The 26,843-nt window shown below is 40.1% G+C and overlaps 1 protein-coding gene across 1 annotated transcript in view; it reads left to right on the top strand.

Moving 5' to 3' along the window:
- The window catches only part of MOXD1 (monooxygenase DBH like 1), a gene marked incomplete at both ends in the record, with an annotated part of 294,534 nt that overhangs the window by 84,118 nt on the left and 183,573 nt on the right, over positions 1-26,843 (top strand). The window contains 2 exons of the mRNA XM_080700123.1: positions 5,290-5,458; positions 6,183-6,242. Of these exons, the coding sequence (XP_080556249.1) occupies positions 5,290-5,458; positions 6,183-6,242 (229 nt within the window). The remainder of the gene's footprint in view (positions 1-5,289; positions 5,459-6,182; positions 6,243-26,843) is intronic.

The following is a 26,843-nucleotide window of genomic DNA, read 5'->3' as shown; positions in this document are numbered from 1 at the left end:
TATAGGGGTTTAGCTTCATCTTTTTACAAATGGCTAGCCAGTTCTCCCAGCACCACTTGTTGAAAAGGCTGTCTTTTCTCCAGCGTATGTGTTTGGCCCCTTTGTCAAAGATTAATTGACTAAAGATGTGTGGGTTTGTTTCTGTATCTTCTATTCTAATCCACTGGTCAGTATATCTGTTTTTGTGCCAGTACCATGCTGTTTTTACTACTATTGCTCTATAGTATAGTTTGAAGTCTGGGATTGTAATGCCTCCTGCGTGTTTCTTGTTATTGAGAATTGCTTTGGCTATTCTAGGTCTTTTCTTTCTCCATATGAAGTTCATGATTGATTTTTCTAGGTCTCTGAAGAATGTCACTGGTATTTTAATGGGAATTGCATTGAACCTATAGATCAGTTTTGGCAGAATGGCCATTTTGATGATATTTATTCTGCCTATCCATGAGCACGGGAGATCTTTCCATCTTCCAAGGTCTTCTTCTATTTCTTTTTTTAATGTTTTATAGTTTTTGTTGTAGAGGTCTTTTACATCTTGGGTTAGGTTTATTCCTAGGTATTTTATTGGTTTTGAGGTTATAGTGAATGGAATTGTTGTTTTTGTTTCCTTCATTGTGGATTCGTTGTTGGCATAAAGAAAGGCCACTGATTTCTTTAGGTTGATTTTGTAACCTGCGATTTTGCCGAATTTGTCGATCAGCTCCAGAAGTCTTTTGGTTGAGTTCTTTGGGTCTTCCAGGTAAAGGATCATGTCATCTGCGAATAAGGATAATTTCACTTCCTCTCTTCCTATGTGGATTCCTTTGATTTCCTTCTCTTGTCTGATTGCTGCAGCAAGAGTCTCAAGGACTATATTGAAAAGGAGAGGTGAAAGTGGGCATCCTTGTCTTGTTCCTGACTGTAGCGGAAATTCTTGCAGTTTTTCCCCATTCAATATAATGTTGGCTTTGGGTTTGCAGTATATTGCCTTGATGATGTTGAAGTACTTTCCTTCTATCCCAATTTTTTGCAGTGTTTTTAACATAAATGGGTGTTGGATTTTGTCGAATGCTTTTTCAGCATCTATTGCTATGATGATGTGGTTTTTGTTCTTGGTTCTATTTATGTGGTGAATAACATGTATTGATTTGCGTATGTTGAACCAGCCTTGTTTTTCTGGGATGAAACCGACTTGGTCGTGATGAATTATTCTCTTGATATAGTTTTGAATGCGTATAGCTAGTATTTTGTTTAGAATTTTTGCATCTATGTTCATTAAGGATATTGGTCTGTAGTTTTCCTTTCTTGAGGTATCTTTATTTGGTTTGGGGATTAATGTGATACTGGCCTCATAGAAGGAATTTGGAAGAGTTCCATCTCTTTCAATTTCCCGGAACGTGTTATGAAGTATTGGTATTAGTTGTTCACTGAAGGTTTTGTAGAATTCAGCTGGGAACCCATCTGGGCCTGGGCTTTTCTTTGGTGGAAGAATTTTTATTGCCGTTTCTATTTCTTTGGTTGTTATTGGTTGGTTTAGGCTTGCTATGTCCTCTTGGTTGAGTGTAGGAAGGTTAACTGTGTTTAGAAATCTGTCAATTTCATCCAGGTTTTCAAATCTATTGGAGTATAAATTTTTAAAGTAGTTTCTGATAATGTTTTGAATTTCTTCACTATCAGTGGTGATATCTCCTTTTTCATTTCTAATTTTGGTAATTTGAGTTGATTCTCTTTTTCTTTTGGTTAGGTTGGCCAGGGGTTTATCAATTCTATTAATCTTTTCAAAGAACCAACTTTTTGTTTTATTGATTCTTTGAATTGTTTTTTTGTTCTCTATTTCATTTATTTCTGCTCTAATTTTGATGATTTCTCGTCTTCTGCTGGCTTTGGGAATGGATTGTTGCAGAATTTCTAGATCCTTGAGTTGTTTCATTAGGTTCTTTACTTGGTGGTTCTCCATCCTTTTTATGTGGGCACTCAATGCGATAAACTTTCCTCTTAGTACTGCCTTCATGGTGTCCCATAGGTTTTGGTGGGTTGTGTCTCTGTTTTCGTTTGTTTCCATAAATTTCTTTATTTCTTCCCTAATTTCTGCTCTTACCCATTCGTCATTTAGTAGTGTATCATTCATTCTCCATGAATTTGAATACTTTCTTTCGAGTTTCCTGTTGTTGATTTCTACTTTTATTCCATTGTGGTCTGAAAAGATGCATGGGATTATATTACATTTTTTGAATTTGCTGGTATTTTCTTTGTGTCCCAGGATGTGATCTATTTTGGAGAAGGTTCCATGGGCTGCTGAGAAGAAAGTGTATTCTGTAGTTCCTGGTTGAAATACTCTGAAAACGTCTATTAGGTCCATTTGGTTTATGGTTTCCTTTAGTTCTAGAGCATCTTTACTCATCTTTTGCCTCGAAGATCGATCCAGTGGTGTGAGAGGCGTATTAAAGTCTCCCAGAATTATTGTATTTGGGTCTACTTGGGATCTTATGTCCAGAAGGGTTTGTTTTACGAATGTGGTTGCACCCACATTTGGGGCATAAATATTTACTATCATTATATCTTCTTGGTGTATTGTTCCTTTTAATAAAAGGAAGTGCCCTGATTTGTCTCTTTTGATGTGTTTTATTTTAAAGTCTGTTTTGTTGGATATCAGGGTTGCTACCCCTGCTCTTTTTCGGTCACTGGTGGCATGGTATATCTTTTTCCATCCTTTCACCTTCAACCTGTGAATGTCTTTGGCTGTGAGGTGAGTTTCTTGCAGACAGCATATGTTTGGATTATGTTTCCTAATCCACATTGCCAGTCTATGTCTTTTGATTGGTGAGTTAAGTCCTTTGACATTAAGTGATATTATTGAAATATGCTTTTTGTTTTCTGCCATTTTGTGTTCTGTCTACTCTTGGGTGTTGTGATCTTTCTTCTTTACTTAAATGGCCCACTTATTAACTTCCTCGCTTCTCTGATTCTGGAGTCTGCTTCTTTTTTCTTCCTTATGATTTATTTCTTTAAGAATTTTCTCTAGTGTTGGCTTTGAATTCATGAATTTTTTGAGATTCTGTTTATCCTGAAAGACTTTGACTTCCCCATTGATCTTGAATAGTAGTTTTGCTGGGTAGATTAATTTGGGCTGGAAGTTATGTTCTTCCAGGGTCTGAATCACGTCATACCAGTCTCTCCTAGCATTCCTGACCTGGGTTGTATAGTCTGGGGTGATTCTTATTGTTTTGCCTCTATATGTCACCTGTCCTTTTGTTCTCACTGCTTTTAAGATTCCTTCCTTGGCCTCTATGCTGGTCAATTTGGTTATTATGTGGCGTGGAGTGGTTTTTCTTTGGTCCTGTCTCAGTGGAGTTCTGTATGCCTCCTGTACTTGAAGATTCAAGTCTCTTTCCATATTTGGAAAATTCTCTGAGATTATTTCCTTGAAGATATTACATATGCCCTTGGTCTGTACCTCTATCCCTTCCTCAATGCCTATTATCCGTAAATTAGGGCGCTTCATATTATCCCATAATTGCTGGATGTTTAGGTTTTGTTGCTGTAAAGATTTCTGTATATCGCTGACTGTGTTTTCGGTTTGGGATGTACTGTCTTCTAATATTGATATTCTGTTTTCCATTTCATCTAATCTTCCAGAGTTTCTTTCTATTGCTGTCTTCATTTCACTTATTGCCTCTTTCATTTCATTCCAGACCTCTTTCTGATTCTTTTTTAGTGTTTCTATTTCACCTTTAACCTCCTCTATACTTGTTTTAAAACCTTTCATCATATTGAACAACAAGATTCTGAACTCCCCTTCTTGCATTTCTAGTAGGTCAGTATTCGTGATTTCTGCTGTCTCTTCATAACTCCTGGTTCTCATATTTATAGTGTTCTCTGTCCTGTTTTTCTGATTTCTACCCATCGTTCGTGAGTAATGTGTTTAGTCAAATCTTAATATTAGGAGTTTAGGAGTATCGGCCAGTCAGCAGAGCCTTTCCAGTGTTGAAAGTGGGTGATGTGGGAGGAGCTGGGGTGATGGGTAAAGGAGTCAGATTAGGTGGAGGATATGTTAGGTTGAGAAGGACTTTAAGTATGATAAAGTAATAACTTGCTATGAATGAGAGAGAGTTAACTACTAGGACTCTTGTTGTTGGTAGAGTAGTTATGGATATAAAAAATACTTTGAGTTTTAAACCATGAGGTATATTATGGACCCTGTTTCAAAATAAAGAATAAATATAGGGCTGGGGGTTTAGCTCGAAGGTAGAGTGTCCCTGAGTTTTATCCCCAGTAACACACACACACACACACACACACACACACACACACACACACAATGAGCTTACATTGGAACACTGTAATTATATGCTGTAATGAGGTTCCAAGTGGTATGGATCTACATTCATCCACAGAGCGCTTGGTCCCCCAGACCCCAGCCCGCTCCCCGCTTCCCTGCTGACTAGTGGGATCACTCGTGACACCTTCATAAATGGACACAGCATTGTTTGAACTGTTTCCTTCATCAAATCTCCTTCCTCCGCCTCCCACCTCCCTTTTCAAACCCCATCCTCTATTCCACTGGTCTTTTTCCTCCCTTGTCTGATGTTCCCTTTTGTTTACTATTTTCTCTAGTTTCCACAGAGGAGAGAAAATATACATCTCTATACTTTCTGCGACTGGCTGATTTCACTTAGCATAATATACTCCTCAGACTTTTCAAATTCTCATCTTCTGGGGTGGCCCAACGGGACAACCTGCAGGGTTCAGGCTTATCTCCGTGTGGATTTGAATTTTATATGCATTATATCACACTCTTACTGGTTATATTGTTAGCAAGAATTGTGAGACTCTTGGGATGTTTTCTCTGGCAAAACTATTTGTCTAAAGCTGGGCGTGGTGGCGCACACTTGTAATCCCAGCATTTGGGAGGCTGAGACAGGAGGATCGTGGTTTGCAGTCAGCCTCAGCTACTGAGTGAAGCCCTTTGCAACTCAGTGAGACCCTGTTTCAAAATAAAGAATAAAAAATAGGGCTGGGGGTGTAGCTCAGAGGTAGAATGCCCCTGGGTCCTATCCCCTGTATCTCAAAAGAAAAAAAAAAACTGTCTAAAAGTAATACCTATCTGCTTCTAGAACAAGAAATATAATTCTTTAAAAACTTCTTATTTGGTATAGATTTATTCTGGTAACCACTAATAAGTTCACCAATGTTTATGTAGGGTTATCTATGTGCATAAAAGACAAGTATGAAGTCTATTTTTAGAAGGTTAAGAAGTAAAATAAATATGTTTTCATTTTGAATATAGTGGTGTTTTTTTAACTATAATTTCAGGACCTGGCCTTTTATCATCAAAAGCCCCAAGCAGTATAAAAACCTTTCTTTCATGGACGCAATGAATAAGTTTAAGTGGACTAAAAGGGAAGGCCTGTCCTTCAATAAACTGGTCCTCAGCCTGCCAGTGAACGTGAGGTGCTCCAAGCCTGACAACGCCGAGTGGTCGGTAAGCCCTGCCTTCTTTTTGCCGCTGAAAACCTCAATAGCCCATTTTACCCAAAACCCCAAGAGGAAAATCCAGTCATCGGACGTACGTCCATATATCCAAAGGCTCAGTTGTCCTTTGATAGGTCTGATAATTCACTTACTCAATCCGAGGTGACCCAAAGCTCTTGATTTCCAAACCTTCCCTTTGTAGAGGGAAATTCATCCTAAAACTAGGTTGTAAAGAGGTGGGAACCGATTGGGATGAGAACTTCGAACGGCCCGGGAAGGAGGCTGGTGTGGTGGCACACGCTTGTAATTCCAGTACTTGGGAGGCCGGGACAGGAGGCTTTATTGATTGATCGCAGGTTCACAGCCAGCCTCAGCAATTTTAGTGGAGGCTCTCAACAACCCTGTGAGACCCTATTTAAAAAAAAAAAAAAAAAGGACTAGGGGTATAACTCAGAGTAGAAGGCCCCTGGGTTCAATCTTTAGTACCAAAAAAAAAAAAAAAAAAAGCCATCAGAGCCGGCTTGGTAGTTCACTCTTTCCCAGAGAAGGGCCTCTCAACCTCTCTCCTAAACCCTAAGTTTAGGAGACTTGACTGACTGCTGAGGTTGGACTCCACGAGCACCCATTACCTGTCCCCTGTGTCTCCTGCACAGAGGTAGGTGGCCAGCAAGGTTGGCCACCGTGCTGATCTTAAATCACATGCTCTTTTGCATTTTCTGCCCTGTGCTTTTCAGATTCAAGGAATGACAGCCTTACCGCCAGACATAGAACGGCCGTATAAAGCAGAACCTTTGGTGTGTGGAAGGTCTTCTTCTTCTTCTTCTCTGAAAACCAGTTTCTCTCCCACGTTGCTCCTGGGCTGTCTGCTGCTTGGCAGCATGCTGAACACCAAGTGCTTGTGATCACAGCCTTGGTGACGAAGCGACCGGGACGCATCCTATGACCTGGACCTGTCATTCAAAGCACAGGTTAAAGATTGTTTCCATCTTGGGCATGAAGAGATGGTCGTGAAAATCATGGAGACTTTATTTTCATAGACTCCCTTCTTCCTCTCCCTCCCTTTCCCCAACCTATTTGAAAGATGTCAATGAGGTTTTCTGCTATTACTCACAAGTACTGAATGTTCTGTACAGGTGGCCAATAAAATAAAACTGGCCTGACTTCATAATCATTAAAAAAAAAGAACAATCAAATGGAAAGAAAAGATTTTTAAATTCTTCCCATGTTCCATTTTATTTAAATACTTACTGTTCAACCTTCAACTTGACATGAATATTTCTTTTTTTAAAAAAATTATTTCATCTAAACAATATAAAAGAAACTATGCTCCATTCCAGTTTTCTTTTTGTTTTTTCGTTCTTTGGGTGTAAACCTCTAAGTATATTAGCAGTCCCTCTGTTTTTAACATAACCCAGTACTGGTCTTTTTTGTGAATTACCCTTAGCCCCTTAATTTGATACTGTTTGATGATACCCACTCTAGTCTCCTTGCTTATCTGAGTCTATTGACACCCCAAACCACCCTTTACCCATCTCAGAGTACTTTTATTCTTTCTCTGCTCAGTCCTGGTCAGTTAACTTTTTTTCTTGAACTCTGTCATTTAAAAAGAAAGAAGCTATAGAAATATTAAATGGTAGCAGCTGATTAGAGGCTGAGCAGAAAATGTAGCTGGCTGCGAACCTCATGCTGCGAGGGGTCCTTTTTGGGATTCCTGGTCTAAGCAGACAGTGCGAGCCCACCCAGGAGGGTGTGGGGTCCATGGGGCTCCTCACCCACTGTGTGGGGGCTTCGCACAGGCTGCATACTGGCTCAATTTGAGTCACGGTTGCTATTGCAGATTTATTTTTTATATTAGTTAATAAACTAACTTTCAATATAAAATTGCCACCATTTGTAAAATCTTGTCACTCTTTTGGTTCTTTTTGTATAGTTCAGCCAAATCTTGTTTTATGTCCTACCCTCATTTCTTAAGCTAAATCTGTTTGGACCTTATTAATAAACTAAAAGAAGTTAATTTTTTTATGTAGTACCATATGCACTCCTTGCAAGAGGAATGTGATTCCGTATTGATGTCAGTGAAATCAGTTAAGAACTCAATGATGTTGTAAGTAAAGTCAATTAAGAATGTTGCCTTCTACTATTCTGCCTTTAAGTCTTCTCTTTCCCACAAATGATGTCTTCAACATAAACTACGCTGTCTTTTAAATAAATAACCATCTTTTGGAGTGTTTTCTTCTTGATTCTTAAAATTTGTCCTCTATGAGTAAATGTTAAAAATCTTTATGAGCTGAATTTTATAGTTTACTTCATTTTTGTTGCATACATTGTCTACCATTTGTATTTTTCATCCAGATATTTGTGTGTGAAATATGATTATTCAAGATACTCCCTGTTTAAAATTTCGTGTTTAGTTTTACTTTCAAATTTCTAAATCAGAGACGTCAAAGTCAGAGAATTTCCATGGGAAATTAAGTAACAGAAGTCTGCTTTCCTTGTTCTTAGAAAGGAAGGTGAACACCCCAACTAAGAAGGTAAAAGAGCTTTGGGGAACTTGCATTTGTGAGGACCGAGAGCTAAAAGGCCTATTTTCCCACTGTGTTATTAAGAAGAAAGTTAGCATTCCTATTCAGCTAGGAAATCTCATGACTATAAAGGATTTTGAGGAATTAACTCTTCGAAATTATATGCATTACATTGAGTTGTCTGCTCTTTTATTGACCCCACCTTCTTGAGTATCCCAGGCTTCTTTTGGCTACTCTCTCATCTCTCATACAGATTTTGCTGCGTTGGATTAAGACACATCACCTGCTTCTCTAAGTTATCAAACATGGATGCCCGAAGCTTGAGAGAGAATGAAATCTCTGTGTATGATGGTCTCTCATTTGACTCTGAAATGGGGGAGGGAGAGGGAGATATTTCTTGTCTTTTTTTTATTTTTTGGTGGCACTGAGGATTGAACCCAAGTTCAATCTGAGTTATACCCCCAAGTATAATTTAATGTGAAAAAATGTAGATATTAGGGACAGTAATCTATAAAGGCAGAATACAAATTAGACCAATTTTCCCAATAACCCATTCAATATTTTCAACCAAAACAGCATTTTATATTTATATGATGCTTTGGAATATGCAGAGTGATTATATAATATTTACAATTTAATGTCTAAAACTTCTTTTCAAAATGAATACTTATATTCAATTGGTTGTTTTATATTCAGGAGAGTTAAATATAGAACGTGTTGTATTGAAAGACCTAAGTTCTAATTGCTTTACAAGCTACATTTATATAAACTGGATTGAAATTGCCCAGTGGATAATCATAACTAATCTTAGGTCAAATGAATTTGACAATTAAAAAAAATTTTAATGACTGGCTGCATACCTTTTAGGTCCCTGTTTCTGGAAAGAAAAGATATTATATTTTGCTCCTTTTTTTCCTCTTGGATATATTCTGTTCTCACTGGAATTAATAAAATTCTAGAGTCAAATTGAACCATTATTCCTTTTGTCTTTGATAGTGTTTTATGTGGATAGCTTTAAGTTTTTGCTTTATTTTGATTAATCCCTCTTTATCTCACTTTAACTAAGACTTTTCTCTATATTATTAGAATATTTCTAGAAAAACCGACTTTTCCAAATAATCCTACTGAATAAAATGATCGTCTATCAACTAAAAATAAGGAGAGACCTGGGAAATAAAAGGAGTTGGAGAGGATGTTTGTATTAAACAAGCCGTGCGTTTCTCCCCTGTGGCCACCAGAGGGCGCCCGGGTGGCTGATGTATATCACACAGGCGCTGACCTGGGCTCCTCTGAGAACGAGGGTGTGGTTCTAACTCTACTTACCTTCTTCCCCGCCGCCTTTACTTTTGTTCATTCTAAATTCAAATTAACTTAAGGTTAAATGTTCTTTATGAAGGTGTAGCTCTAAGATCAACCTTACGTCTCTAAACCTTATACCGAGATGATTCATCTTTTTAAAAAAAAATTCAGCCTTTTTTTAAAATTTCCAAATTGTTGTCCCCTGTTTGCTTACATGTAATACTTCTAGATTATTTTTATCTGTAACTTTCTGTTTCCTTATATCTCGTTTTTAAATTTTAATTCCTAAAATTAGTTCTGACCTAACCATCTTAATCATTTGTTTCCTAATCCCTTTATTATTTTGTACACTATTTCTCTATTTTAAAAATATATGCTTCTTAGTCGGGTGTGGTGGCCCACACTTGTAATCCCAGCATTCAGGAGGCTGGACAAGAGGATCGCAGTTCGCAGCCAGCCCCAGCTATGTAGTGAGGACCTCTGCAACTCAGTGAGACCCTGTTTCAAAATAAAGAATAAAAAAAATAGGGCTGGGGGTATAGCGTGGAGGCAGAATGCCCCTGGATTCCATCTCCAGTACCACACACACAAAAAAGTTGATCATGTGATTTAGCTCCCTGAACTAATATATATGTATATATATGCTTTTTTACTGACACTTGAGGACCTACTGTGAGCAGTTGCAAGAATACACTTGGTAAACAAGGGAAAGAGGACCAATTGTTTCTGGGAGAGCTCTCTGATTCACTCACTCCCTGTGAGTAGCTGTCCATGAGCTTACTGACAGTCTCTTGCTAATCCTGGTGGGGACCAAAGATCGCAAACACCAACTCAGAGGGTGTGCTGGGGTTGCCAGAAAGGAACTGCTTTCCACAGACCAGCCAGTCCTCTTATGAAGAGGTGGGAAGGGTGTTCTTTAAACTTCCACAGTCAACAAATTACACATCCATGGGCTTGGAGGCAACGGTGATAATGCCATTGCTCACTCAAGAGCCCTTGGTGGCCGGGCTTGGTGGTGCACGCTTGTAATCCCCACGCTTGGGAGGCGGAGACAGGAGGATTTGCTCAGGTTCAAACCCAGCCTTGCTGGTTTAAGAGACCCTGTTTCCAAGTAAAAATATAAAAAATAGTTCTGGGAGTGTAGCCTGGAGGTAGAAGGGCTTCCAGGAACCCAGTACCACCAAAAAAAAAAAAAAAAAAAAAAAAAAAAAAGAGCCCTTGGTGGGCTGTGCACTTGGAGAACTGAGCAAATCTCTCATTTTATGTCAACCAAAATGTTCTACAGCCTGTCCCTTTCTTAAATGTCATGTGGCTGGAGATGTGAACTCTGGAGGAAGTCCATATGCAGTTTTTACATGATTTTAACTTTTTATTAGTCATTCACATTTTTTATTGGTGCATTGTAGTCATACATCTTAATGGAGTATAAGACGGCAGAGGCATACATGCACACATCACTCATGTAGCCCTTCCCCAATTCCCATCCCATTCCCTCCCCCTCCCTCTGCTCATGTTTGGCTTAATAATTGACATTGATATGTTTATGAATGTACATCATATACATTAGGTAACATAGTTGAAACAGATTGAACATGAAAGCTAAAGCTAAAATCTACTGAAGTAAAGATATAAGTGTGGTTTTAAAAAAGAACCTTGTTTTTGAGTCCTCTGCTTAGCTAATGTAGCATTAATTCTGATAGCAGTAGGATATAGTTTTTTTTTTACCTACAGTGTATATTTTCATTTGTCAGTATGACAAATTAATATATATACTATTTAATATATACAATTTAATATAGTAAGTTCAGTTAGGTATTGTATTTGCTTTCAGTGTCAATGGTGCTTTCAGAACTATCCTATTTTCTATATTATCTAGAGAAGAATTTATTAAAATTCGATAGTTGAAAAGACTTTTTTCTTTAAGTAAGATATTCCTGTATCTTCGCTAATGATGTTTTATGTGACGGGGACCCGCTTGGCTCCATCTAATTTATAAACTGCACTTTGGAGCATTCTGCTCAAGTATAACGGCAGGTAAGCGAGGGCCCGCAGGAGCGGCTCATCTGGTTCTGCGCTGTAGCTACCTCTGCATGTCTACAGGGAAACACGTTTAATTGGAACTATTGCTTGATCCTTAGTCTGAGGAACAGTACTTTCTGGCATGTACTCTGATGTTAAGACTTGACGTGAAACTTGTGCCTTCTTTCATTACTGTAAGCACAAGCGTGATTTAATTGGGCCCAAGGACAGTTACGCACTGCATAGCAACTGGTCCACTCTGGCTGTCCCCAGGGGTCATGTGGGCCCACAGGATTATATCACCTAGCAATGCTGAAGCATCTTAGCTTATAGCTATGATGTTTGCACAGGGACAAAATCCTCATATCCAGGTCATGAAGTGGCACATGACTGCAATGATGAAATATAATAAAGTATTTAAAATTTAAAAATCCTTTCAAAGTGTTTATTAAAAACCCATGTCCATAAGCAACTTAAATAAAAAAGCATTCATAATTTCTCTTCATAATTTCTATAACATTGAACACAGTGAATTTCATATAATTTCATTATAAATATTAATGATATTTTCAAATGTATACTTTTACATTATATCCAGTGATGCTTTTTATTTTTCTAAGATAGATTGTCAGCAGTCCAATGGGATAAATAGACTTGGTATACATACACTTTTTAAAACTCTTCAAAATCTAAATTTATAGTGTTTTGTACCAGTGTGATATAGAGCATGTAATGTCAGGCTAGATAAATCAAGCTTTTTCATATAAAGTTCTTTTATGAACTATCTTATTGTTGGTAGAAAAACTCAATAAGCAGAACTCTAAGACCAGCCAGAGGCCATGGCTTGGAGGCGGGGTTAGCTTTGTTGAAGTTGATCATTCATAGGCAGGGCGTGTTGGCACACACTTGCAATCCCAGGATTCAGGAAGTGGAGACTGGTAGATGAAAGTTCATGAATAGCCTCAGTAACTTACTGAGGCCCTGCTTCAAAAATAAAAAGACTGTTGTGGGTGATGGTGCACGCTTGTAATCCCCGTGCTTGGGAGGCGGAGACAGGAGGATTGCGCTGGTTCAAAGCCAGCCCCGCTGGCTTCAGAGACCCTGTTTCCAAAAATAAAATATAAAATAGGTCTGGGAGTGTACTCCGGAGGTAGAAGGGCTTCCAGGAACCCCAGTACCACCAAAAAAAAAAAAATAGACTAAGTAAATAGGGCAGGGGGTGTAGATCAGAGGTACAATGCCCCTGGGTTCCATCCCCAGTACTGCAAAACAAACCAAAAAAAAAAGTTGATCATTCATGTGATTCAGCTTCCTGAACTTGGAAGTCTATAGGAAGGCTGATCAACAGAATACTGTCTGTCTGGGTGGTTTATTCTCAAAATTCTAAAAAAAGAAATGTTATCATTTGGTAATGGAAAATGTGACATATTAAATCTTTGGGGCTTTTTTTTGGGGGGGTGGTACTAGGGATTGAACCCAGAGGCATTCCACCTCTGAGATACCCCTGCACCCAGCCCTTTTTTATGTTTTTGTTTTGAAAAAGCTTCTCATTAGATTGCCAATGGTTTCTCCAAGTTGCTGAGGCTGTCGTGAAGTTGCTGAGGTGAACCTGTGATCCTCCTGCCTCAGTCTCCCAAGTGCTGGGGTTTCAGGCAGGTGCCACCGCGCCGGGGTCACATTGCCTCTCTGGGAAAAAAGGAAATACAAAAGAATGTGGTGAGCGTAGGAGGGTTAGAGGAGACAAACCAGTTGTGTTTAGGTGAAAGGTCGGATAAGAGCGCCCGCAAAAGGTAACAGCACTAAAGAGAGTTTGGAACTATCTTCTCTGCTATTTCCTCAGTCAGCGCTGTAGATGTGCATAGACCACACCCCAGTACTTTTAAAGACAATTCTTACTTGATGCCCTCTCTCCTTCTACCCTCAAAAGTAGCATAATATTTATTCCAATGTAAAATAAAAGCCTGTGGCTTAACCTGACGGAAAGTCCAATGAAAAGTTTCAAATACCCTTGATCCCCGCGCACCACAGAAACATTTTCCTGCAGTCTTCTGTAACTACAGATGGACATGGTTCATCAAGGACCAGGAAAGGAGATGCAGGGGAGAGCGCCCAGCCATCCTCTGGTGGTACGCGTGACTTTCTCTGAGAATAGAAGGGGCAATACGTCGTTAAGGTTCTCACTTAATTTTAAAGGAAGCGAGTGCCACTGTGGGGCAGGTACCCAAGCAGCTACAGAAATAGACTCCTCCTGGAAGGGTGCAGTCTGTGCGGCTGACAGAGCTGTAGCTGGGGTTCAGCAAGCTCTGTGGCCTCACAGCTTCCCAACTCTCTCTCCCTTCTTGGTCTTATTCCTCCCTCTCTTCTGGGCTCCAGGTTTCCTCTCTTTACTGGCTCTTTCTTGCAGCCTCTGAGGTAGATAGCACACACTTATTGAGAACCAAATTTTTCTAGGCTATAAATAAGGTAGGTTTCCTGAACTTCCGCCTATTTGGAGAAAAACATAATGAACAGTAGTCACACAAATATTTTTGTAAATATAGCAGAATGATTAAAATACTGAGAACGTTCTGATTATAATGTGAAGCAATAACACAGACATTTCTAGCATATTGCTGGTGAAAATATAAAGTAGTGAAACAAGCCGGTACAGTGGCACATGCCCGTAATTGTGGTACTTGGGAGGCTGAGACAGGAGGATTCCAGGTTCAAGGCCAGGCTCAGAAACTTAGCGAGACCCTATTTCAAAATAAAAATTTTTAAGAAGGGCTGGAGGTGGGAGAGTAACTCAGAGGTAGAATGCCCCTGGTTTTAATCCCTAGTATGAAAAAAAAAGAAAAGAAAGAAGAAAGAGTGACTACTTTGAGAACAGTTTTGCAGTGTCTTCTAAACTTAAGCATCCACTAACCATACAACTCAGCTGTCACATTCCTGAGTGTATATACTAGAGAAAAGAAACTTTATGCTCACTTAAAAACCTACATGTAAGCCGGGCATGGTGGCGCACACTTGTAATCCCAGCATTTGGGAGACTGAGACAGGAGGATTGCGGTTTGTGGACAGCCTCGGCTACTTAGTGAGGCCCTCTACAACTCAGTGAGACCCTGTTTCAAAATAAAGAATAAAAAAAATATGGCAGGAGGTGTAGCTCGGAGGTCAAATGCCTCTGGGTCCCATCCCCAGACCCGCAAAAAAAACAACAAAAAAAAAACCCCTACATGTAAACTCATAGCAGCTTTTTAAACAATAGCTAAGAACTGACAAAAATTCCTTTGTCCTTCAATGCACAAACAAACTCGAGTATGTATAACTAATGAAATAGTACTCCGCAAGAAGAATGAACCAGCCATTGATGCACACAAGTTCAGTCTTGAAAGGTTACATAATGTAAGATTCAATTCATCTAACATTATCCCAGTGACACAAATATAAACGCAGACATATTAGTGGTTTCCAGGAGCTAGGGCTGAGCCAAGATCTGACTATCAAGTAGAATGGGGAAGGTTCTTTATGTTAGTGGGATTCTTCTATATCTTGACTGTGACAGATGATATTCATTACACACACATACACACACACACACACACACACACACACACACACACAACTATATCTCCTTCCCAATAGTACACCAAATTCTTATGAGATACAGATATTGTCTGTAGTTTAGTTAATCATATTATATCAGTGCTACTTCACTGCTTTTGATAAGGGACAGTGATTATATATGATGTGATCATTGGGAGAGGTGGAATGAAGAGTCCTATTTATTAATTTTCAACTTACTGTTTTTTTCTAAAAGAGGCATTAGTGAAAAGTTTAAGTACAATAAAAATCATAATAACATACTATGGATTTGTTAGAAAAACCCTACAGATCAATAGTATATTAGAATTTTAATCTGTACTCAGTGGAAGAGTACAGAGTGTGAGGAAGATGTTTATTTTTTATTATTTATTATTTTTTTGGTGGTACTGGGGATGGAACCCAGGGGCTTTTCTACCTCCGCGCTATACTCCCAGACCTTTTTTATATTTTATTTGGAAACAGGGTCTCACTAAGTTGCTGAGAGCCTCACTAAGTAGCTGAGGCCGGCTTCAAACCCATGAGATCCTCCTGTCTCAGCCCCCCAAGGGCTGGGATTACAAGCGTGCGCCACCACGCCCGGCTGTGAGGAAGATGTTTAAATTCAGGAGTTAAAAAACATAATCTGGAACATTTTCTGGTATGTGATAAGACTTTCCTTTCCTCTGTTCCATCAGTTAGAATCAGCCACCTCGACACCTACACATAGCAAACCAGCTTTCAGGTTGATATTGGTTAGTGGTATATATTTTTCTACTCTTATTTCTTACTAATTTCTACATAGTCAGGGAAGCATGTATTTAGGTCTTGCTTTTTAAAACTCAAATTTGATCATTTCAATCTATCAGTTGAGGTATTTAGATCATTTACATTTAATATGATTATTGATATGCTGGGTTCAAATCTATCATACTTTTGTTTTCAGTTTGTATTATCTGCCTTTTATTTTCTTTCCCTCCTTTTCTGCCTTATTTTTATAGGCATAAACCCCAAGTACAAGAAAGAATCATAAAATTTACTTCAGAACATATGTAAACAAATACTTAAAGCCAATGATAAATGAAAATCTGTTACAGAAAACGATTCTTTTGTGAACAAAGAGTTGAGCTCAGGTGACTATAAACAAGTAAAAGATGACAATGTAAATTTATCAGAAATCATGTAAAAAAATTTTTTTTGGTACTGGAGAGTGAACCCAGGGATATTCTACTTTTGAGCTACACCATCAGCCCTATTTTATTTTTATTATTTTTTTTTTATTATTTTTGCAGGTTTGGAGATAGAAGGAACCCAGAGGCGTTGACCTCCGCGCAAAACCCCCTTCCAAATTTTTTGTTCTTTCTTTTTTTTTTTTTTTTTTTGCGGGTCTAGGGATGGAACCTAGGGGCATTTGACCTCCGAGCTACACCCCCTGCCCTGTTTATTATTCTTTATTTTGAAACCGGGTCTCACTGAGTTGCAGAGGGCCTCACTAAGTAGCTGAGGCTGTCCGCGAACCGCGATCCTCCAGGTCTCAGCCTCCCAAATGCTGGGATTACAAGCGTGTGCCTCCACGCCCGGCTCCTATTTTATTTTTTACTTTGAAACAAGGGCTTGCTAAGTTACTGAGGCTAACCTTGAACCAGCCATCCTCCTGTCTCAGCCCCCCAAGTACTGGGATAACAGATATCCATCCCTGTACCTAGATAAGAGTAGCACCTTTAAAGCCCTAAAAGGGAAAAAAAAAAAGCTACAGCTTGGAATTTGCTATCTGACAAAAATACTTTTCTAAAAGAATGTAAAATAAGGACTTCTTCAAAATACAAGAGCTACAAGAATGTACTGCAAGAAGATCTGCACCACAAGTAATGTTAATATAAATCTGGCAAACAGAAGAAAAATGACAACACATGGAAACCCACGAGGACATGAAGAACTATCAACGCTGGACTGTCAATCCCACGACCAAATAAAAACCTTTGCTCCCTGATTGTATGTCTTTATAAACAATATTCTGTTTAAATAAATATATCACCAACCATGGGGTTTATTACACCTGCAGAAGTAAAAAATTTGATACACTATCACAAAGTCTTGAAGAGGAGAGATGAACTGTTGTTGTCTGATCTTACACTGTAAACAGTGAAGTGTCATTTGCAACTCTACACCCATCAGCAGCCCCTTATTTTAGATTACTCGAGTATTATTCATAGGTCCATTTTATTTCCTTTGTTATTGACGGATTGTTTGACATACGTCTGTCACTTCTGTTTAGAGAGTTTTAATCGAGGAGTGGAAACTCCTGACTATAAAAATCAGCAATAAGTCGGGTGTGGTGGAGCACACCTGTCGTCCCAGTACTTGGGAGGCTGAGACCGGAGAATGGCAGGTTCACAGCCAGCCTCAGCTACTTAGTGAGGCCCTCTGTAACTTAATGAGACCCAAAAATAAAGAATAAAAAATAGGGCTGAAACACACACACACACACACACACACACACACACACACACACCAGCAATATCTACATTGAGTGGAGCTTCTATGGTGAAAATCCCTGCGTACACAGTTAAAATAGCTCCCCATTTCATTGTTATAAAATTTGATCATGTAACAGGAAAACTTTCGTTCTCGTTACTTTTGCATGCAAATCTAACTGTAACCCTAACCCTAAATGGAAAGCTAATTTCTGTAGCAAATTTTTGTAAGAATATGAGAAAAGAAAGCTACATTAACAGTTAATAAGGTTTCTTATTTAAATGTCTATTTATAAGAAATATTCTATTTTCAAAAAATGGCAGTCTTCCCTGACAACCTGAAGTTCTAAAACAGCAATCTGACCTCTGGCTGTGCTTGCGATACAGCGACAAAGAAGAACAAAGCGCCATCGTGTGGCACGAATAAAACGTGACTTTAAGATTTGACTCGGGTTGTCATATTTTTCTTGCCTTTAGAACTACTGAGCTCATGGTGGCTTTTTGTTTTGTTTTGTTTCATCGCTGTCTAAATACAGCCGACTCATGTAAAGGTCCCTTTTGCAACAGCTGGAATTTTTTAGGATGAACAGGACGGAGAAGGCTTCTGCAAGATTTTGGTCATTTTTGAAGAAACTGCGAGCACAGCGCCCTCTTGTGGTAGAGATCGCACTTTGCAAATAGAGTGGTAATTTTTTTCTCCTGAAGCCAATTCAAAGATTTTAGGGAATTGATCAGCGGGGTTCTAAGTAAAGTCAGATAGAAGCAAGAGCTCTGTTGTGAGAATGCACAGTAGAGTTACTATAAATAACAACGAGCCGGGCGTTGTGGCACACGCTTGTAATCCCAGCATTTGGGAGGCTGAGACAGGAGGATCGCGGTTGGCGGACAGCCTCAGCTACTTAGGCTCTTTGCAACTCACTGAGACCCTGTTTCAAAATAAAGAATAAAAAATAGGACAGGGTTTGTAGCTCGGAGGCCGAATGCCCCTGGGTTCCATCCCCAGACCCGCAAAAATAAATAACAAGAATGAACCAAACATTTTAATAATCTAGAAGCCGGGCGTGGTGGTGCACTCTGGTAATCCCAGCATTCTGGAGGCTGAGACGGGAGGATCGTGGTTTGCAGACAGCCTCAGCTACTTAGTGAGGCCCTCCGCAACTCAGTGAGACCCTGTTTCAAAATAAAGAATAAAAAATAGGACAGGGGTGTAGCTCGGAGGCCGAATGGCCCTGGTTCCATCCCCAGACCCGCAAATAAATAAATAAATAATAACAATAATGAACCAAACATTTCAATAAGCTAGAAGAAAGGATTGCAAAAGTTTTCACCATAAATTAATATTAAATATTTGAGGAGAAATATATGTTTAACCTGATTTAAACATTGCACAGTGTGGCTGGACATAGTGGTGCGGGCTTGTAATCCCATTATTTGGGAGGCTGAGACAGGAGGATCCTGGTTTGCAACCAGCCTCAGTCACTTAGTGAAGCCTTTTGAACTCATTGAGTCCCTGTTTTAAAATAAAGACTAAAAAATAGGGCTGGGGGTGTATGTAGCTCGGAGGTAGCAGGCCCCTGGGTTTATTCCCCAGTACTGAAAAAAAAAAGTATTACATTTATTGGAACATCACATGATACCTTCACTAATATGTACAATTTTTGTCTTGTGTATCACTTAAAAATAAGTATAATTTAAAAGGATTTGACTACTGTCGTATAGGTGGGTAGATATTCGGAGACTTATGTAGGAATTCCAAATGCAATATTGATAGGTTATATCTTCTATTAGTATTAGTAGAAATTATAGATTATATATTTTTTTGTGTGTGTGGTCTTGGGGATGGAACCCAAAGGCCTCTGCCTCTGGGCTACACCTCCAACCTATCTTATATTTTATTTTGAAATAGGGTCTCACTAAGTTGCTGAGAGCCTCACTAAGTAGCTGAGACTGGCTTCAAACATGCGTGATTCCCCTGCCTCAGCCTCCCAAGTACTGGGATTACAAGCATGCCGCCACCACTACCGGTTTAGGTTATATCTTTTATTAACATAAACAGAACAAGAAATACCACCTTACTATGACCTTTTAAAAGAAATTTATTATAAAGTATTGGCTTTGAAACTTAATAACATTACCTGCAAGTGTCTTTTATAGGTTAATGAAATTAATTGAAAATAACAATGTTGTTAACTGGGTGTTGTGGCACATGCTTGTAATTCCAGTACTTGGGATGGGGATTTGCGGCCAGCCTCAACTACTTAGTGAGGTCCTCCACAACTTACTGAGACGCTGTTTCAAAATAAAGAATAAAAAATAGGGAAGAGAAGCTGGGCGAGGTGGTGTATGCTTGTAATCCCAGCATCAGGGAGGCTGAGACTGGAGGATCAAGGTTGCAAAGTCCCTTTGCAACTCAGTGAGACCCGGTTTCAAAATAGAGAATAAAAAATAGGGCAGGGGTTTAGCTCACAAGTAGAATGCCCCGCCGGGCATGGTGGTGCACGCTTGTAATCCCCTCGCTTGGCAGACAGAGACAGGAGGATCACGCAGGTTCGAAGCCAGCCACGTGCGCTGGCTTAAGAGACCCTGTTTCCAAATAAAAAAAGTTTAAAAAAATAGGTCTGGGAGTATAGCCCGGAGGTAGAAGGGCTTCCAGGAACTCCAGTACCCCCCTCCAAAAAAAAAGAAGTAGAATGCTCCTGGGTTTAATCCTCCGTACCACACACAACAAAACAAAAAACAAAAAAACAAAAAAAAAAAGAAAAGAAAAAGAAAAAGAAAAGAAAAGGAAAGGAAGGAAGAAAGAAGACAAAGAAAATAACAATGTTGTTAATATTCCTAGCCTATTTATTTATTTATTTATTTGGTACTAAAAATGGAACTCAGGAGCGTTCTACCTCTGAGCCACATCCTCAACCCTTTTAATTTTTACTTTGAAACAAGGTCTTTCTAACTTGTTGAGGGCTGCGCTATGTTTCTAAGACTGTCCTGGAACATGTGATCCTCTTGCCTTAGCTTCCCAAGTACTAAGATTATAGGTGCGTGGCAGGATGCCCAGCCTCTAGCCACTTTAAGTTGAAACAAACAACAAAACATCCCCAAATTTATTGTCAGTTCCTATATTTTTAAATGCTGCTTAAATTTCTTATGTCTTAATAACCCAAATTCTTAGCAGATGTCTGGCCTAAAGAAACATAAAGATTCTATGAAATATTATTTAATGAATAGAAAATTTTACATTATATTATCTGCTAGGATTTAAATATAAGCCCTCTTATGAAATAGAAAGTGTAGGTGATAAAATCTGTGTAGATTAATTTTTATATTAATGCATTTGAAGAAAGCTTATTATATATACACATATATTATATATATACGCACATATATATAATATAATTATTGTTGTTGTTGTTGAAACAGGGTCTCACTAAGTTGCAGAGGTTGGCCTCGAACTTGAGATTCTTCTGTCTCAACCTCCCAAGTACTGGGATTATAGCATGTACCACCGTGCCCAGTTAAAAGCTTATTGCATTAAAAGATAAAGCCCTTGCTTTCAAGGAGTGCACTGAGTAGTGATGCAGAAACTACCTAATATATACATACAATGTTATATACATATAACATTATAAATACCTTAAATATATATATAACATTATAAATACCTTAAATATATATATGGTAGTTTTTGCATCATTACTCAGTATAATATATTAAAGTATTATATAACAAAATTAAAGTATTATATAATGTTCTAATACATATACTATATATATACATATATACATATATATGAGAGAGTGAATATATATATATATATCTCATATATATATGAGAGAATGAATCTGATTTTCCCTAACTTTTTCTAAAAGGAAAGTACATATTCATTCAGTCTTTCCTCAAAGGAACTATAATTCTATGGCTAATTTTCCTATTTTCTCAACTTCCTGAAATACAGAGTATAAATAAAACCTTTATTTGCTCTGCAATTGTTGCATGGCATGGCCATCCTCTGCGGTCCTTCCCTGCTTCTCAGTAGTCATAGGAGGCGAGGTTGAGGTGAGGAGATGCAGGGATGCAGGTCTGCTCCTCATGTCCAGGTTCTTTATCGTTCTCTTGGCACCTGAACTTCAGCTCTCAACCCTGCCTGCCCTGCAGCAGGGGGCTTCGTTTTGTTGCTGGCTTGTCTGTGGCACTGGGGATCTTACCCACGGACATTCTACCTCTGAGCTACATCCCTGGCCCTTTTGATTTTTTTATTTTGAAACCGGGTCTTACTACGTTACCACACCCTGGCCTGGAACCTATATTTTGCAGATTCCTGGAAGCCACTTGGGGCGGGGAAATCAGCAGACTAATCCTGGGATAATAGAATTCTAAGAGATTAAATACTCATAGGGTTTTGCTTCTTGAGAACTTTGAGACTGGATTTAAGGCCCATCCAATGTAATGCCACCCTAACAGAGGAGGGGTAAGGCATGCAGGAGTGAGTTATCTCTGCCCCTCTCCATAGGAGGGGCGGCGCTGCGTCTGGAACACCAGGACGGAAAACGAGTCCTCCTCTGGGATCTGGTTTGAAGACTTCCAGACCTCGCCGCCCACACGGACCTGCTCTCACGCCCGGCTTTCCATTCTTCCTGCCACACAGTGAGTCACAGACGCCGTCCTATATGGTTAGCACTTTCGAGGTACTGAGAAACCAGGATCGAGGAGAGGAAACTCATAATCCGCATTTCAGGATTTATAGTCCGGTAAAAACAAGTTTCCATATCAGAAACCATGAAGAGCAGTAAGAAATAAGATCTTACTCAGATAGGGTCTGTGTCACAGGTGGACGCAAGCCAGAGGGTGGGCTCAGAGCTCCACGGAGCTTTTCCCAGCCAGACTCTATTCTCCACAGAACCCCAGACACAGGAGTAGTCATGCCAAAGGTCACATCCAGACAATCACAACACATATCCTAACAACACAATTATTAGGATGATTACTAGGAGCTATGATTTCTTGAAGCTCAACTGGATACCATCTACGATGCTAGACAACAATACTGTGAGGTGGGCACAATCATTCTTATTTTGTGGATGAGAAAACTGAAGTTTCGGGATATTCAGCACCATCGCTTGTCACTTGCTCATGATGACATGTTCTGGGAAACATGTCAACGGCCATTTGGTCACCATGCGATCATGGCGAGGTGCATTTCCACAAGGCTGGTCTAGGTCAATCACTCCGTGTGGCTTCCTGATGCAATCCAGAGATGCAGTCAACAGGAGATGGATGAGATTATGAGGAAATGAATGAGTCACCCAGCAGACTGTTTTGCCATAAACACTTTTTATAAGTAGAAGTTTACACCATAATAATAATAAAGTATAGAAAACATATACCAGTAACAGAGTTGCTTTCTATTCGCCAGTATTGTATCGTGCATGTCACTGCATTTGCGGTGTGACTGGCTGCACAGTAGGTTTGTCTGTCTGAGCATCACGTGAGCATCAATCAGCACAGCTATGATCCACAGGTGGCAAGAGCTCTTCAGCTCCATTACAGTCTCACTGATAATCTCATAGGACCTCATGATAAGCACATCATGGATATGGACCATGGTTGATGGAAATATTTCTCTTCATCCTCCCCCCAAAGTATAAAACTATGCAGAGAGGATTTAGATTCAGTTCCACCTGAGTTTCAGGCTCAAATTCCTGGCTTTCTGTTCAGACACTCCTAGGTCTGAACTCTGAGGTCCATAACTTTGCCTCTTCTCTCCCCCGCTCAGTATTTCTCCTCCCACCTGTCACGCCAAGCAGAGTTCATGAGCCTAAAAAGATATCTCCGCAGCTTCCTGTTGAAAACTATGCATTGCTAAAAGGTTTAATTCTTCAGCTCGTGTTTTTCTCTGGTCCCCAGAAAGAAAATCTATGGTCAGATAAAATTTGGGAAACATTTGGTTCTGAAATGTTAAAAAGTTTTCTTTTGCAAATTTGTTTTTAATTACATAAATTCTAAGCATAGTTGTAGTTAGAAATTGGAACACTACTTTTTACCATTTTAAGCATATATGATATGCTAGATATTTTGCTAGAAGTTTAATATATGTCACCTACGTAAGTGCTTATAAAAATAATTGAAGTAAACTTTTTTTTTTTTTTGGTGGTACTGGGGTTCCTGGAAGCCCTTCTACCTCCAGGCTACACTCCCAGACCTCTTTTTACATTTTTATATTTGGAAACAGGGTCTCCTAAGCCAGTGCGCGCGGCTGGCTTCGAACCTACGCGATCCTCCTGTCTCTGCCTCCCAAGCGCGGGGATTACAAGCGTGCGCCACCACGCCCGGCATGAAGTAAACTTTTATTAGCCCGTTTTTATGGATGAGAAAATGAAAGCAGAATAGAGAAATGGCAAGGGAAAGAACTGCCCCTAAGCATTATAAATTTCACGAGACTTTGTGTTAGCTTTAGCTCACTGCATTTCCCAAGCATATTTGAATTTGGAACTCTGGTAAAGCAAATCCCGTGAAGAGTTTCTTTGAGATATAATTTGATAACTGCTACTGGAATAATAATAACAAATCCTTTTTTGTGTGTGTATATGTGTGGTACTGGGGACTGAACCTAAGGGCATTCTACTTCTGAGCTACACCCTAGCCCTTTTTATATTGTTGTTTTTATTACCTTTTATTTTTGTCTGATTTGAGTCGGGATGTCACTAGGTTGCTGAGAGTTTCTATATTGCTGAGGCTGATCTCTAACCTGAGATCTTCCTATCTCAGCCTCCCAAGTACTGGGATTACAGTTTTGCACCAACACAACTGACTAATATGGATCTTGAGAAACACTATGTTGCCAGCCCAATACTAAATGCTCAGGAAAGGATATATAACTAGTCCTTGGGAATTCAGTCTTTGACAAAGCAAACAAACCAACAACCCTATCTCCCCTCAACAAACCCAGGCCTCCAAGTATGCAAAAGACTTGAATAGAATTAAGGAGCCATGGAGACACATAGTTCCCAGGCTTTGGTTAGAATCTCAGGGTCACACTTCTGTCCTACTGGCCTCTTGACACTAAACACCATTCTTGTGTGCTCTGACCCATCAACCTGCTTCTCAGGAAGCAGAATCTTGATTTGAAGCTTGAAAAAGATGCTGAAGACCGCGGAGCAGGGACCGACTGCAGAGCAGGGACCACAGAGCGCAGGCACATTTTGTCAGCAGGAAGGAAGGTGGGACCATAGCTCTGTGTGGAGCACAGGAGAGTCTAGTCCTGGCTGTGTGAGGCCAACAGGACCAGCAGAAGGTGGGACGGCATCTCATCTCAGGCAAAAGCAGAGCCGGAGGGTCGGGGCAAGGTGAGGGACCCAACCTCAAGGATGAGTGTGGGCTTGGGGTCAGCCGGGGGCTTGAGAGCAAAGCCTCTGCGGCCTCCCATGTCCTGGACAGCCTCTCAGACAGACAGACACCAAGTGAAATGTGTGGGAAGAGGGGGAGAGGGAGAGAGAGAACCGGTCTCAGAGGACCCATCTTCCTTGCTCCTCTCCCCACAGACAGTGTATTGGTAAGGAAAGCCCCTGTGTCCAAAAGGTACACTAGACCCAATAAAAAGCAGACATCAACTCTGAGCCCCAATCCTGGCAGCTTTAATGTCCACATTAGGTTTCCTAGGACTCAGCTGCAAACACCAGATGGGCCTGCAGAAGAAAAAAAAATCTACAGAAAGCATCTCCCTGTTTGTTGCTCACACCTGGAATTTGTATAGTATAAGAAGGGTGGTTCACCAAAATTTCCACTCTTGGGTCATTACAAGAGTGTTCCGAGTTTAAGAGACAACAATTTGAAATCCTTCGAAATGCCAAGTACAGTGTGCTCCGGAACCAGCAGGGAAGCGGCATGCTGACGGGGGACAGGGGCTCTGCTGACTGTGCCCGTCCCTAGCCAGTTCTTTAGGGACTGCTGGGTAATTTTAGCTCATTTCCCAGTAGGAAACACGGTGTGTCTGGGGCACCTCTCCAGTCCACACTGGAATGCAGCCGTGGAGGTGAGGGGAGCCCCCACTCTCTTTTGGTCTGGCTGGCTAGTCAAGAAAAAGAACAGAATGTGCTTCTTCCACAGTTGCTGAGCCCTCCTACCTGGCACTCACTGGTCCAGGATCGAGGTCTTTTCCAGTATATTCATATTCTGGAAAATTCTCTGACTCATAAAACGGGAGAAGTGAAAAACTTTATTCGGTGTTACAGAAACATAGACGAGCAGTAGCTGATCACATTGCTGGTGGTTCAGGTGTTGAATGTGTCCCAGAGGACCCTGTGTTTCAGACGGGCTTGGTCCTCAGGATACTGCCAATGGGAGATGGTAGAAGCTTTAAGAGGTTATGGGATTCTATTTTTGAAGGGGATAGTGGCACCTCAGCCTCTTTTTTTCTTTCTTTCTTTCTTTCTTTTTTTTTTTTTTTGCTGGCCATGAGTTGAGCAGTTTTGTTTTGCTGCACATTTCTACCATGACCTGTTGCCTCTCCACAAGCTAAACCCAATGCGTCCACCCAACCATGTGCTGGGAATGCTAAAACCATGAGCCAAAACAAACCTTTGTTTCTTATAAGTTGATTATCTTGGGTATTTTGTTATAGAGATGGAAAGCTGATGAATACAGATAACTGAAATTTAGAAGGGGGCTGTTGACCACAGCTATGTACCTGACAATGTGGAGCAGCCTTTGGAATTGGTTTATGGAAGAAATTTGGAAAAGTTTGGAAGAACAGGCTAGAAAACACCTTGGATGCTCTTTGTGGAGTCAAATGGATAATTTTAGAGGGGGCTCAGAAGGTCAGAAGGCTGACAGAAATGTTCAGGAAAGGATGTGCCAATCAGGTTTCAGAAGGAAATCAGGACTGTATCAGGAAGAGGATGCAAAAGGCCACCCTGGCAAAGGGTTTGGGAGCATTTTATCAGTGCCCTGAGACTCTGTGGGAGGCTGAGCTAAACTGTGACAGATTCATTTATCTGATGCAGGGAGTTTTAAGGCAGCAAAGCACTCAGGCTGTGTCATGGGCATTACTAGCTGTTTTTAGCCGAATTTACAAAGAGAAATAAGAAGCAAAAAGAGCAAAGCAGGGAGATTTCAAAAATTGGCAACCTGGCCAGAAAAGGAGCCCATGTAATGGTGCAGTCAAGGGATGTGCAATTTCTAGGACCATAAGCCTGGTGCTTTGCACTGGGACACTAGGAAGAAACCTCCAGCACATCCCAGGAGTTTGTAAGGCCACCCCACCAGTAATGGGCTGAAGGTGTAAAAATGAACGTTGTTTTCTAAAGACATTGCAGGCAGAATTGTTTGGGAAAAGAGACTCCAGGTATTTCCTGGACCGGGACCACACAAGGAATCATTTTCCTGTGTTCAACTGGCAAGGTGCCACAATGCTGAAGTCGTGGTTCAGTGGCTCGGGTAGAGCTCACGCTGACAACAAACTGTGGTGTCATCAATGCGAAGATTTTTCCTGAGTCATATTAGTCATCTTTATTGTTGCTGGGGCCAA

Source organism: Muscardinus avellanarius (assembly GCF_963383645.1).
Source record: "Muscardinus avellanarius genome assembly, chromosome: 8".
NCBI lineage: Eukaryota > Metazoa > Chordata > Mammalia > Rodentia > Gliridae > Muscardinus > Muscardinus avellanarius.
This window is presented reverse-complemented; position numbering and strand designations above follow the sequence as displayed.